Raw genomic sequence first — 14844 nt, forward strand, 5'->3', positions numbered from 1 at the left:
CAATTTCCTATGTGATCATAGGCGTGAGCAAAGACAGTCCTCGTTTCAACCACATTCTTATTTAAACAATTTTATATCTCAATAAAGAGGTATAATCTACATGCTATAAAATCGCCCATTTAAAGTGTCCAATGTATTTTAGTATATTTACAAAGTTTTGTCACCTTCAACATCCTTACTAATTCACGGCTCAAAGCAAAGCAGTAGTTCAGTTCCCTGAAGATACCAGCCTTTGGGAAAGGAAATGGGTCAGATATTTTAAAAATTTTGTTCTTTCATGAAGTCCCCTTTGCCCTGCAGAGAGGAAGTATGACAACATCTTTATGTTTTTTATGGTCCCAGAGTATTTCTTTTGAGGAAGGGGAACTTAATACCATAGATATCATATGAACTCAGCAGTTTTTCTTACTAGGTTTCTATTTGAAACTCACTGCTCATTAAAATTCTCTGAAGTCTCCAGAGTAATTGTCAATAAAAGCATTTACTTATCAAGTGAAAAATCAAATATTTTATAATACAGTGAAAAGAATACTTGTATAAAAATTACTGTATCTGATTTTACTCTTGGACTTACCATTAACTCACTGGGTAATTTTAGGAAAGGCCCACAAATATCTGGGTCTCAGTTTCTACATTTGTGAGGGAGAGAGAAGGAAATGATAATTAAATTCTCTTCCAGTTCATAGTTTTTATACATTATTTTGCAAGTGGGCCACTCTGCTTAATTATAATTGGGTGATTTTATTATTTTAGAAGGGGACCCCGCCTTCTACATCTACATGATCCTGATTTGCATTATGTGATACGGACAATAATACAGGCTGAAAACAAGCATTTTCAAATGCTGAGTGGGGTGAATGTAAAAGTGAGGAACTCTAAAGAAATCTTAGGACTATATGACCTTGGACCATTGCCTCATTTCTGTGTGGATGAGCGTTTCATATTTTTAAGAATCTGTCCCTTTGGGTCAGGAACAAGATCTGTTTCTATGCTTGGATCTCACATTGTAGTAGATGCTCAATAAATGCTTGTTGAAGGATGAATATGTTTTAGATAGCAAAAATGCAGGAAAAAATGTTAGTTTAGGTAGAGCGAACTACAAGAGAGTACATGTGATTTTATGTTAGAGAGATTTTAGTGTGAAAACAAATACTAACTTCCACGAAAATGTGAAGTCTGCCGACCTATCTGCATGTAATAAAAGCTCTGGGTAATGTGGGCCTCATGACAAAGGCAGAAATTCACTGTATAGGATAACAATTACTCTTTTATTGCTTTAAAATGATGCAGATATATACATACACAGACATGTTCATTTTAAATATCTGGATCCAATCTTAAAAATAAAAACCCATAAATTAATAAAATTAGCCATTAAACAAGAAAAATAAGAGGCCCAGAAAAGCACAAACCATGGAATTAAACTGTTTATTCTTTAGCATGGCCCCAAAGCATCCTCCTAGAAGCTCTTGCCTATATTATGAAAGATATTGTTTCGGGGCTTCCCTGGTGGCACAGTGGTTGAGAGTCCGCCTGCCGATGCGGGGGACACGGGTTCGTGCCCCGGTCCGGTAAGATCCCACATGCCGCGGAGCGGCTGGGCCCGTGAGCCATGGCCGCTGAGCCTGAGCGTCCGGAGCCTGTGCTCCGCAACGGGAGAGGCCACAACAGTGAGAGGCCCGCGTAAAAACAAAAAGATGTTGTTTCTTTGTCTTCTGTTGGACAAAAGCTGAAGTTACCATTTTCACTCAGCCGAGTCAGCCAATGCATTTTTTGCAGTTTGTAAGGAAGTGAGAGTTGGCCTAATTCCTAAAAATGATTGATTCACCTCTTGGTACCTAATGACCGGGCAGGAAATAGGACGGAAGCCTTCATTCTGCCTTGACTCTGGATCTCAGGAGTACAACTGTTTTCATGCACTGTGTGCTTCTTCACACACACACAAGAGCGCTGGGAGTGATTTGCCAAAAGACACTTTCCGGTGGGGATTTCACTGGTTTCTCTATGGTAGGCCTTCCCTCCCCCATCATTTTTAAGAAAAGAAACGACAGTATAGTAGCTCTTGCATGTGGGTGCTTGACTGAGAGAAATGGCTAATTTCCCTCAATACTGTTCCACTGCCCGCCAAACCCCTCTATAGGCTACTGACATGTTTGGGAATGAGAAGAGAGAAAAAAAGGTGAGCAGGTGGTCCCTGCCTGCAAATCCTCTTCTTGACACACGATTTACCAGCACAAGGGTTTTCCAGGTGAAACATACATGCAAAGAATAGGCCAAAGGCCCTTCATTCTCAGCTGAGTTTGGCCCAGACCACTGCAGAGCTGCACTGCAGGGCGTAGTACCTAGGGGACTCCCTTGCCTGCGTAAGGTAGACAGACCCAAGGCACTTCTTTATTTGCCCTAGACCAGTGGTTCCAAACCTAGCTGTTCCTCAAAGAAACCTGAATGCCTTTTAAAAAATATTAATTAATTAGTTAATTTATGGCTGCATTGGGTCTTTGTTGCTGCGCGCGGGCTTTCTCTAGTTGCGGCGAGCGGGGGCTACTCTTCGTTGTGGTGCGTGGGCTTCTCACTGCAGTGGCTTCTCTTGTTGCAGAGCACGGGCTCTAGGCGTGCGGGCTTCAGTAGTTGTGGCACGTGGGCTCCAGAGCACAGGCTCAGTAGTTGTGTTGCACAGGCTTAGTTGCTCCGCAGCATGTGGGATTTTCCCGGACCAGGGCTCAAACCCGTATACCCTGTATTGGCAGGCAGATTCTTAACCACTGCACCACCAGGGAAGTCCAACCTGAATGCCTTTTAAAATGTAAATGCCCAGGTCTTGCCCCCAGGTTACTTAATTAAATTTCTGGAATGAGGCCTGGGAAGTTCTATGTAAAATATCCTTAGGTGATGGTAATGTCGCTCATGATTTAGAAATTATTGTCCTGAGACTTATTCTAGATACAACTTGGCTTTCAAAGGGGATGGGGCAGGGGAGAGAGGACCCTCTTTCCAAGAAATGGGAGATACTATGCCCCTTGGTATATGAAATGGAAATCTGCAAGAATGGTAGACTATCTAGACCTTCTGCCAAGTGGGGGGGCTGCCCCATCCTTCCTGTGTTCCGGCCACATGAAAGAAGAGAGAGGAGAAGTCAGAGAGAGAAACACGTCCGGGCCTCGTCTCTGGCAGGAACAGCTCCTGGCCCTGGTTCACCTTGAAAGGCCATTTCCTCCAGGGCTCTGATTGTTAACACAGAGAAAGGGCTACTCTTTGTACTGCACACCAGTTTTAGTTAAGTCTGTTAGCCACGGGGATGGAGGATTCAGGTATACCAAGTGTTCATTTAGAGTAGTGCTTTCCAACATGGCATATGGACATTCTGGTGCAACACCAGGTAATGTCAGGTGATGTCCTAACCTGTATGAGGCAGAGGCAGCCTAAATCAGGAGGCCAAGGAGATGGAAGGAAGAAGAGAAGAGGGGAATAAGGAAACAGGGGGGTTGGGGAGAAATGGCCTACAGGATCTCCTTTCCCTAGACGCTGGTGCCTCTTTCTCATCCCAGTTAGCATGCTGGGAACGATCCATGAACATCATTTGTCCATTTTACCAAGCCACAGTTGTATAAATTATTTTTTTTTAAATTGAATGACCTGGTTATGAACTCAGCTGTGTCCCTTATGAAACAGAGTTTAGGAAAACCCTTAGAAATACTTTGCAAGTATCTCTTCATAGTGTTCAAAGGGGATGCCGGTTGTGTGCACTGGGTAAGGCAGTTTGCCATTGTTTTGCAGAAACTAACAACTAACTGGATACATTTAGAAAAATACTTTCTGGATATTTCTCCTAATGTCTTCTTTGTGCACAAAAATTTGTTGAACAAAAGTCAAGTATGATTCTCAATGTCTAATTCTATCAGCATAGGCACAGTTAAATGGATATAATCTGCCTTTTCTATGTACAAATATGAGGTGGGATTCAAGACCAAAATAATCTTATTGACACAGAACTTTATCTTAAGCTTAATGATGCTAAATTGAATATTCCTGAGGAACTAGGAACAGTCACTTATTCTCAGGGAGAAATTTTTCTTAGATATGAATTCTGTGAGCCAGTCATAGTGACTATATTTTATTTTTCATTAAAATAAATTTAAATGCTAATACTATTCAGTGGGCTTTTATTTGTCTTCATTTATGGGAAATAATATAAATTTTCCATTTACAGGAGTTATAAAAAGTTTACTTTTTAAACAGTATTTTCTTTAGATCACATCACTTTTGATTAAATAGATAAATTTAAATAACACATTTAGTAGAGGTGTTTTGTGCTTACAGGGAAACTCAAGATTTATAGTAAATGAATGACAGCAGTTCAAGAATCACTTCCTCCTGTGGTACTTTCCGGAGGACGAAGGTAAAAATCACGCAGATACAGGGGTGACTGATGAGGTGTTCAGAGCCTCAGCATCAGTGGCGACCACAGAGGAGCTGAGGACTTAAGATCTTATGGGAGAGATAAGGTAAGGCAGACGATACATGGAATCTGCAAACAAATTTTTAGTTTCCAAAATAAACCCGTATAGGACATAAGTAAGTGGCCTTTTCTGTCGATATATCACGTTTTGCAATAACGGGTTCTATGCAGTTAATTCCATAAACTATCTCTTGCATCATGCACTCTGCCTATGACAGCGTCCTTCCCCACAGTTGGCACATAGAATCTATGCCAAGAGCACTGTTCCTCACTCTCTCTCTCCATCCTAATGGACTTGGCATTGCAGGCTCCCGACACTGAGGTCCTGTTGCCCAGGAAACACTACCATCCCAGAGGGAAACAGTTATTAAAGAATAAAGACTTATGCAACAAGTCTTTAGGTATCTTTTTATGGCCGCTCCGCACGGAATGCGGGATCTTAGTTCCCCCACCAGGGTTTGAACCTGCGCCCCCTGCAGTAGAAGCCTGGAGTCTTAACCACTGGACCGCCAGGGAAGTCCCAACAAGTCTTTAAGCATCCTTTATTGAAAAGACAGGCTAAGTGGGAATGTATTGCCTCCCATCTCCAATGCCCCACCTTAAGTCATCCCAGCTCTCCCCATAATTCTTCACTGTTAAGTCATTTATTGTCAAACCCTCTTCACGTGTGTCTCAGGGGCCGTAACAAAATTCTAAGGCCTAGATGGACTTCTCTTTTTCTTTCTCTGTCTCTTTTTAAAAATCTTTCCCAGGCTGATGCAGCACAGTGACAAAATAATAACCTTTTAAGTCTGACAGACCTGGATTTGAGTCCTGACCCATCACTCAATGACCATGTGCCCTTGAGCCAAATATGTGATCTCTGTGAATCTCAGAGTCCCCGTCTGCAAAGGGAAGATAATAGTATCTACCTAACCAGGCTGTTGTGAGGATTAAATAAGATAACATATGGTTGCTTTTATTAATAATATTTTATTAACACAAGGTAGTAGAAAGGTAACTTATCTGCCATCTATTCCATTTTTCATTATTAACCATAATTTTTGTTATGTCTGCTAAATAGCAATAATTCACTTAAAAATCCTCTTAAATATATTTTAAAAATAGCATGCATAAGTTTTATACATATATGTGTGTGTGTGTGTGTGTGTATATATATATATATATATATATATATATATATCACATGTAGGAAAAAATACTGTTTATTCAGGTCATTTGGACTTACTTTGCCCAGATAGTTTTATTTTTCTCTGGTCTGAATATTCAAAATTTCAAAAACCTGAGAGCAATTTGCTTTTCAATTTATTACTTAGTTTTTTTTTCTTTCCCCCCTCCTTTCCCTTCCCTCTCTTTCTTTCTGCAAAAAGATTTTCAAGCAGAAAAAAAAAAAAAAGAGATGCAACTACATTTAGGGTTTATCTAACTTGGATGATTTCCATAAATAAATGATTACATGACTATTAAGAGTAGGAAAAAAATAATTCAGTATCTCCATAAGATGGTAAATGTCATGTATTTCATCCCAGCATTTGATGGTTTGTAATTTTCTCATACACAAACAAAAAAAAAAGGTTAATTAATATCTTACCCCAAACCTTTTCTCAACTTTTTGAGAAATTACTCTGAGATTCTTAATCAACATTAGTACACTTATATCACCTTGGTAATCACTGGCTTCTCACTAATTTATTCAAGAACTTAACAAGTTTCAAAGACAAAGAAACAGAACACTTTATTATAAAACTTATAATTAAATATTACACATATATTTTGACTTTTCTCTATAACCCATGTTTATTTATTCAACATTTTCCCTCAGAATTAATATCACTTAGCGAAGCAAGTGAGAACACATAATAGGCTATTAATTAATAAATTAATTCTCCATAAAATAATAAAATGATAATTATATAAAGAAACAACTTGCAGTTTTTCAGAGGGCAAGGGCGTGGTGATATGGCACGATATATATATTTTTTTATGATAAAATGGCCATTATTCTCGGCCAAGCCAAGGAGATTGAGAGAATATTCTAGTCATTTCTCTGAGATTGCATGATTCTAATTAGAATGGAACAAAGGATGCTCTAAATTTAACAAACCGCTGTCTCATTGGTTGTGCTGAGCTGGCAAATCCCTGTTTGAACTGAGACTTTTTAAAGCAGTAAAATTGGGTTACATTCATCAAAGACATTGAGGAATAGAGAAGAATTATATAAATATGCCCTTAATAACCACATCTCAAAAAATTACAGAAGGACACAGTCTTGTAAGTTACTTTGGTTTTGGCAAAATCCTGTGGTATTTTTCCAGTTGAGCGCAATTTGAAGCTCATTAGTGCCTACCAACAGCTGGCTTCTGAACACTGAAACTATGACCTGAAAGATTACGGAACACTCTTATTCGTTGAAGGGTCTTGGCATATTATGACTTATTAATATTCACATAGCAAGAAGACAGATGGATTTTTCTATTGCTACTGTGACTTTTTTCTTGTTAACTAAATCCTAGGGCAAATTTAAACATGTCAGTTGGTAGGGAAAAAAACCACAAGCGGCCTTTAATTTTCCAAGCATCCCTGATAATATGTAGGGAGCATTATCAATGATGTTTTCCTCTCCTTCAAAACAGGGCTGTTTTGCTGTTTAGCTCCTCTTAGATTTTTACCAGAAATGAACATCTCACCAATTGTGATTCCCAAAGAGCAGACTTGAGGCTCCTGAGTACTTGTTCGACTAGCACCAAAAATTATGAGGTTGATAGAGTGTGTAGGGCAACAGTGTTTTGTGGGTTTTTTTTTTTTTTTCTCCTTTTTTTCAGAGTGTGCATTTCAATTAAGTGGCGATCTTAACTAGTTCACGTTGCCCTGTTTTCAGAATATTCCTTTTCAAGTTGTGAATTTTAGTCTTGGAGACTGTCTATAAGTAGAATATACTTTAAACAAAATAATAAAAAACAACACACACACACATACACACACACACACACACACACACACACACCCCAAATAAACAGGACATGAAGCTTGCTAGTCCAGCAGCAAGCACAGTCACGAGCACCATCTGGCGTTTGTATAACTTCTGGTTTGGGGTGTCCACAGTTGCATCAAACTGTGAGCTCCAAGGAAGTTAGGCAGTGTGTTCCGTCCACATTTGATTGCTCCAAGTCTCAGTCTTTGACTTGAAGTCTTAAAGGGCCTTTTCACAACTGACATCTTGGTCACGGAACCCTCTGAGGTTCACGGTGGGGGGGGGGGGGTCTGTCCCAAAGTTAACAAGAGTCTCGCTTTGTCACAATTTGTTCTATCTCATTGTAAGTCATCACTTCCTGCGTGTAACAGTGCAAATCAAAGCTGTTCTCTTTTTGTTTTACGTTTTTGTAAATCAGATTTGTCATCGCTTCCCATTTTCAAGTGCTTCTGAGTACCATGTGCATTGGGGAACTGAAAAAGGAGCCTGTCTGTACTTGAGGGCGGGCCCCTCCAACACTGCGGTCAGCTCACACGTGGTTTGCAGTGTTCAGCTTTCGATGGGAGTGTGGCTGGTCTCTCTGGAGGCTGGGAGGTAAGACCCTGGCCCTTCCGGGCTGGAAGGGTGTCAAGATCAGCTCTTCCTTGTGCATGACTTGCAGCATTGTTTGCCATAAAATTTGTGGTTGCAGACACCATGCTGAGGAACAAGATGACACCAGCCGAAGAAATCTACACAGGATGGATCCTCTAAGGTGAGAGAACACATTCAGCACGTTAGGATAGGTTCTTAGCCTTTTTCTTAAGGTCAGGGCCTAGAGAACAAAGACCTTGGGGTCGACTTGCCTTGTGCCCCTGAGTGGTTCTTACATTATACATTAGGACTTTGGTGGGAGGGTGGGGAAAGCAGGATTAAGACACCTAAAGGGACCTATAACCATTAACAAAATGTAAACAGGTGGGGGGGAAAGTGGGTGTTTGAAAAAAGTCATATCCAGCCTGAGATTAATGTCAGATCCTCCCAAATAACCCGGGGGCTACCATTTTGCCTCCAAGGGATGTACCCTAGAACAGCGCATTAGGGATACCCTGAGGATGTTGTTAAACCACTCGTTCTGCTTCAGAAGGTCTGGGGTGAAGACTGAGATTTTTTATTTCTAAGAAGCACCCCAGGGTTGCTGCCGCTAATCCAGGCATGTTACTTTGGGGAGCAGTGAACCTAATATATTGGCAGTCAGGAAACCTGGATTTAAGGCCCAGCTGTGACATTCTGTGTAGGTTTAAAGAAAATCTCATGGCCAATTTGCAAATAAGTGAATTTAAGTCAGCACCAATCTTTTCAAACTTCTTTAGTTCTTTAAGATAACAGACGTGATTATCTACTGGAAGCAGAACATTGGCATCGAAGGGTTTTACCCCGAAGGGCCTCAGGAGATACAGAAAGCACATGAAGTTGTATGTAAATTTTTCTTTATGTAAACATGAGTGCATGTTTTAGGAGTTAGGGTTCGGTCATTCTACTGGATTCTCAAGGATTTTTGACTTCAGAAGTATTTAGGGTCTACCCTATACTCTCATTCATAGCTGGAATTTTTTTCTCTATGAAAGCCTTAAGTCACCCTCAACTCACCCAAAACCACACTCTGCCCACAGGCGCCCAATCATGTCCCTTCCGAGTTCATCCTTCAGTGGCTCCCCTGTGTGCCTTTAGACATGTCATGAAAGGTTGCCGCTCTTCTGTTTTTCCTGCTGCTCCCAATTTGTATCCTGTCCTCCTGCGATTCAGAACTGCCTACAGTTCCTTCTTCCCTTCCTTAAGACTTGGTTCCTCTGCCTAAAACTCCTTTTACACACACACTTCACCCCTGTCTCATAGTAGCTCCAGTGATCCTTTTAACACAGAAATCCACTCATGTCATGTCTCTGCCCCTAACTCTGCCACTGGATCCCATCCACCCAGAGTGAAAGCTATGGTCCTTACAATGACTGACGAGGCCCTAGGACCTGGTTCCCCTGAGACACCTGAGACACTTCCCCTTCATTTCCCTTAAGTCTTTGCTCAGAGGTCACCGATCAGTAAGGCCTTCTCTGACCACCCTATAAAAATAGCAAGCCCCTTGGCCTCCCAGGAAGGACTCCCTATGCCCTCCCTTGCTTTATTTTTCTACACCGGATTTACTGGTATTTATCATATTATGTTTACTATCTGGGTCCTCTCTAGAGTGCAAGATCCTTGAGCAGAGATTTTATTATCTACTTATTTTCACTGCTTTGTTCCCAACATCTAGTGTCTTCCGAGTAGCTACTCAAAAAGTATTTGTTGAAAAAATAAATTCCCTGTACCTCTCATGGCTGAAACAACCAACTGAAACTATACTAAGCGTCAGCTTGGGTGTAAGGATGAAATGGAGTTGTTATTGTCTTTCCAATAAGTCCTGGGTATATTTTGGCGGTAGAGTCTAAAGGATTTACTGAAAGGTTGGTAAAGGGTATGAGAGAAAAAGAAGAATCAAGAATGACTCTAGGATTTTGACCTGAGCATCTAGAATGGGATCATGTTTACTGAAATGGGGACTTCTACAGGAGTGGAGGTAGGGCACCTGGTTTAGGATGTATTGTTAGAGACAGAAGCTAGACGTGAGATGAATACTTTGCCTATGTGTCTATTTATACATCTTCAAGTTCAATTTTTTTTTTTTTTTGCGGTACGCAGGCGTCTCACTGTTGTGGCCTCTCCCATTGCGGAGCACAGGCTCCGGACGCGCAGGCTCAGCGGCCATGGCTCACGGGGCCAGCCGCTCTGCGGCATGTGGGATCTTCCCGGACCGGGGCACGAACCCGCGTCCCCTGCATCGGCAGGCGGACTCTCAACCACTGCGCCACCAGGGAAGCCCCTCAATTATTTTTTAATATACGCTTGTACAGTGTCTTATACCCCATTAGCATGTACCCTAATCAATCAGAATGTATGCCTGGATCAGTTTCTATTTAGATTGTAGAGATTATCTTCTTGATGCAGTGGAAATACTGGAGGATAAAAACAGACCACTAAAAGCATGGTCCTAACTGCACTGTCTATCATCACTTACCCCTCTCGAGATAAGAACGGAATTTTGACAGGTAGCTGCAGCTTGTGCTATAAGCTAAACGTTAAGTCCCGAAGCAGACGTGAGGGGTCTCACTATGCTATCAGTGTAAGTGCCGTGTTAGGTTATAGTTATCATGATCATTACTAGTAGCTTGTTATTCGAGCTTCTATTATGAGTCAGGTATTTTATTTACACTATTAAGGACGACCCTAGAGTGAGCTTCACATCTTACATGTAAACAACTGACAAATATTTTTGGCTTCATCTTCAAAATACACTCAGCATCCAGCCACCCCCACACCTGCGACTGCCCCAGTGGAAACTCGTCCCCTCGCTGGACTGCTGTCCTCGTTCTGTTCTAGGTCCCCTGCCCTCATCTCAGTATAAGTGCCAGTGACCTCCAAGTCAGATCCTCCTGCACCTCTGCTCTAAGTTCTCTGTTGCCTTCCGTCTAACTCAGGCTTTTATCTGAGGTCCTTATGATAACTTACAGGGCCTCCAGGACCGCTTTTAGCTCATGGCTTAACCCCCCTTCGCTGTATTCATCCCACTCCGTGTGTCTCGCTGTCCTGCCTTGATCAGATTTACATATTCCTGCCTCAGGGCCTTTGCATTTGCTCTTCCCTCTGCCAGGAACACTCTCCTTCTGGATGCATACATAGCTCACCTTCCTTTAGGTTGTCTTCAGGTCTCTGTTTAAATATCGCGTCATCAAAGTGGCCTTGCCTGACTATTCTATCTAAACTGGTTTTCCCACCACCTCTTCAACCCCAACTATTCTCTTGTCATACACCCTTCTTCAGTTTTATTCTCTGCTACTTTGTCATATAACACTGTACATTAATTGGTTGGTTTGTTGTCTGTTTCCAGGTATGAAGGTGAAACTGCCCATTTTGCTCCCTGCTCTATCTACAGTCAGACATCAAAACAGCTCCTGGTTCCCAGTAAGCACTAAATAGGTAAGTATTAAGAACTGAATTACCTTACTTAACTCTCAGTAACCTTTTAAGGTAAGCATTATTTCTCCATTTTATAAATAGTTCAGAAAGTTTAAAACCTTGTCCATGTCCACACAGTAAGTGTCACAATGTGGACTCAAATCCATTTCTTTCCCCATTATTAACAGATGCATGTTTTATTAAAGGTATAAAGACCAAAGATCTGTAACTTTAATAATCCAGATTCTTATTTTAAATTCACCAACATTATTTATTCATTTTTTTAGCTTTTTTTTTCTTTTTAACATCTTTATTGGAGTATAACTGCTTTACAATGGTGTGTTGGTTTCTGCTGTATAACAAAGTGAATCAGTTGTCCATAAACATATATCCCCGTATCTCCTCCCTCTTGCGTCTCCCTCCCTATCCCACCCATCCAGGTGGTCACAGAGCACCGAGCTGATCTCCCTGCGCTATGCGGCTGCTTCCCACTAGCTGTCTATTTTACATCAAATCCATTTTTATGAATTCAGAGTCCTCGCTCCTTTCATTGTATAGAGCTGCCCACCCGTCCCCCTCCCGACTTGAAGACGTGAGGACTTCCCTGAGGAGTAGCTTGGTAGTATTGTGTGTCTAGTCATCTCCAACTTCATCTCACTAGTCTGCAGTCCAGGCATCTTCCAGACTGTTACCAGTCACGGGGCAGTGTGACCGACAAGTGTCTGGTGGTTACAGCCCAGGGCTTCGCTCTTTTCTGAATAAGGCTTACACATAAAATGTGTGTAATACCAAGTCATGGGGTTGGTCCCCAAAGTGGAGACCCAATGAATACATCCAGGTAAAGCATCCCACAGTGATGATGGTATGAGGTGAATGCCCTAGACCGGCCGCCAGCATGGCGGGGGGTGTGAGGGATGTCACACCTGCTTGGCTGTCCTGGAAGACAGGATGGAAGAAACATCTGCTCTGGGGTCCGGTTTGAGTTACTGCAGTGCCTCAAAACTTCCACCTGACTGTCAGCTCCTTGAGGGCAAGACTGTATGTCTGAAACTCTCACAGTGCCTAGCAGAGCACGCAGCCCCCCGCAGGGGTCTCAGAGAAGATTCAGAGAACTGAAACCTCTTCCCTGTATCCCCACGGGAATGCTTACTGCCCACTCACAGTTCCTGAAAACTCAGGGCCAAAAGTACACTCAAATCACTTCCCCCAGTGGGCATCCAGCCAGCAACATAAGAAGGAAGGTTTCTGGGCAGTAGCGTGTGCATGCCACCCTCCTTACCTTGGGGATGGCAATGGGAGAACCGAGAGGAAATCTCCAACTTAGTAAGACTATAGCTCACGTTTTTGGCCAGGAAGAAACACCTGGGCTTGTGTCCTTCATATTTGCCTTCTCATTTTACTCCTCTTTCTAAAAGGAGACCTGACGCGGTCAAGAGGCATGGAGAGAAGTCCCTCTTGCAGGAAGCCTTTCCCCACACCCTCCTTTTTCACCTCGCACCATCCCTGCAAACCAGCTAGAGCTCACCGCCGTCACAGCGCTAGGGATGTTCCCCCTGTTTTATTTGCGGTGGTGTCTTTCTCCTCTTTTGAGACACTGAGCTCCCTGTGGCTTAAGAACAAGACCCTGCCATGTTATTTTATCCCTAGAAGAGTGGTAAAGGTTAAAACAATAGTATTTAACACACAGTCTTTCATTTATACACTCCTGCATTTGTTCATGTAACACATGTTGAGGACCTACTGTGTGCCATGTGTGGTGATGGGTGCACAAAATAATAAACATCAACAGCCTCCCCACCGCCTTGCCCCTAGCATGCCTCTTGACTCTCCCTACCTCACAGTCCTGCCCAGGAAATACGTACTCTTGAGGATTTTCAGGATTGGCCATTGGCCTTTCTGAAAGTAGAGGGGGCATGCCCTTTATTTGTGGCCCTTCCAGACTGAGCCTTTGTATGTGTGGGTTTGTCTGTGGCCGACTGACTAAAGGGTGAAAGTGAAAAATCACAGATGGTGAGGAAAGGGGTCGTCAGTCTGGGAGTATATGACCACTTGCTTCTTCCCCTATAAGCTTTCTGCTGAGAAAGGCTGCAGGTTTGTAGAATTCTGGCATTGCCTTAGAGGTGATCTGGCTCTGCTATGTTATTGGTTTTCTTATCTTGTGCAAACCCCAGATAAGAAAGGAGAAAGAGCAGAGGAGAGAAAATTGATGCCTGGAGCTAAGGCTGTGAGAAGGAGATAAACGACATCAATTTAGAGATGGGAAGTGGTATGGACAGGGAAAGAGGAAGTGAGGAACAGGCCTGAACCTGACTCACCACAAACTGGAAAACCTGGGGTAGGAGACTGGACAGTTTTCAAAAAGCCGTGATTGGATAAAGTGAAAACTCAGCAGGTACACGATGGAAAATGATTCTTGGGCACAAGGAAATCTGATTAGGCTGAAGAAATATTTCCCGGTGTTTGTCAGATTACTCTAAAATAAGATGGTCTAGTGAGGAACAGTATGGTTCACTCAGACAAGTGAATTTCCCATTTTTCCATCAGCACCCACTGTACTTCATTTGACCTAACTTGAACCAAAAAAACCCATTCAAGGTGTAGCGCTAGGATAATGCATAGTCACTGCAATTGTAATTTATCTGTCGCCTCAATTAAAATGTAAGTTCCTAGGGCTTCCCTGGTGGCGCAGTGGTTGAGAGTCCGTCTGCCGATGCAGGGGACACGGGTTCGTGCCCCGGGCCGGGAAGATCCCACGTGCCGCAGAGCGGCTGGGCCCGTGAGCCATGGCCGCTGAGCCTGCGCGTCCGGAGCCCGTGCTCCGCAACGGGAGAGGCCGCGACAGTGAGAGGCCCGCGTACCGCAAAAAAAAAAAAAAAGTTCCTAGAGGGCAATTCTTGTTCACTCTTGCATTCTGGTGGATCAGCATTATCTCTGGCATATGGTGGTTATTTTGTCCAACTTTTTTTTTCTTTCTTTTTTTAAATGTAATTTTTATTTGATACTGCAGTATAGTTGATTTACTATGTTGTGTTAGTTTCAGGTGTACAGCAAAGTGATTCAGTTATACATATATCCATTCTTTTTTAGATTCTTTTCCCATATAGGATATTACAGAATATTGAGTAGAGGTCCCTGTGCTATACGGTATGTCCTTACTGGTTATCTTTTTATATATAGTAGTGTGTATATGTTAATCCCAAACTCCTAATTTATCCCTCCCTCCCCACGTTTCCCCTTTGGTAACCGTAAGTTTGTTTTCGAAGTCTGTGAGACTGTTTCTGTTTCGTAGATAAGTTCATTTGTATCATTTTTTTTTTTTTTTAGATTCCACATATAAGTGATATCATATGATACTTCTCTTCCTCTGTCTGACTTACTTATTATGATGAGC

The 14844-nt window shown here is 42.2% G+C and overlaps 1 protein-coding gene and 1 long non-coding RNA gene across 9 annotated transcripts in view; one reads left to right on the plus strand and one right to left on the minus strand.

Annotated features, from left to right (window-relative positions):
- The window catches only part of LOC116744468, a 96981-nt gene that overhangs the window by 58286 nt on the left and 23851 nt on the right, over window positions 1-14844 (plus strand). For 6 of the 8 annotated variants that reach the window (XR_004347051.1, XR_004347056.1, XR_004347049.1 and 3 more), the window contains exons 2-5: window positions 4318-4502; window positions 7846-8021; window positions 8119-8181; window positions 11386-11474. This is a non-coding gene — a long non-coding RNA (uncharacterized LOC116744468). The remainder of the gene's footprint in view (window positions 1-4317; window positions 4503-7845; window positions 8022-8118; window positions 8182-11385; window positions 11475-14844) is intronic. The other 2 variants (XR_004347052.1, XR_004347054.1) reach the window with 2 other exon arrangements.
- ADAMTS18 (ADAM metallopeptidase with thrombospondin type 1 motif 18) overlaps window positions 8061-14844 on the minus strand; it is a 158559-nt gene continuing 151775 nt past the window's right edge. The window contains exon 23 of the mRNA XM_032614263.1: window positions 8061-8176. Coding sequence (XP_032470154.1) covers window positions 8061-8176 — 116 coding nt within the window. The remainder of the gene's footprint in view (window positions 8177-14844) is intronic.

This window comes from Phocoena sinus, chromosome 19 (assembly GCF_008692025.1).
Source record: "Phocoena sinus isolate mPhoSin1 chromosome 19, mPhoSin1.pri, whole genome shotgun sequence".
Lineage (NCBI taxonomy): Eukaryota > Metazoa > Chordata > Mammalia > Artiodactyla > Phocoenidae > Phocoena > Phocoena sinus.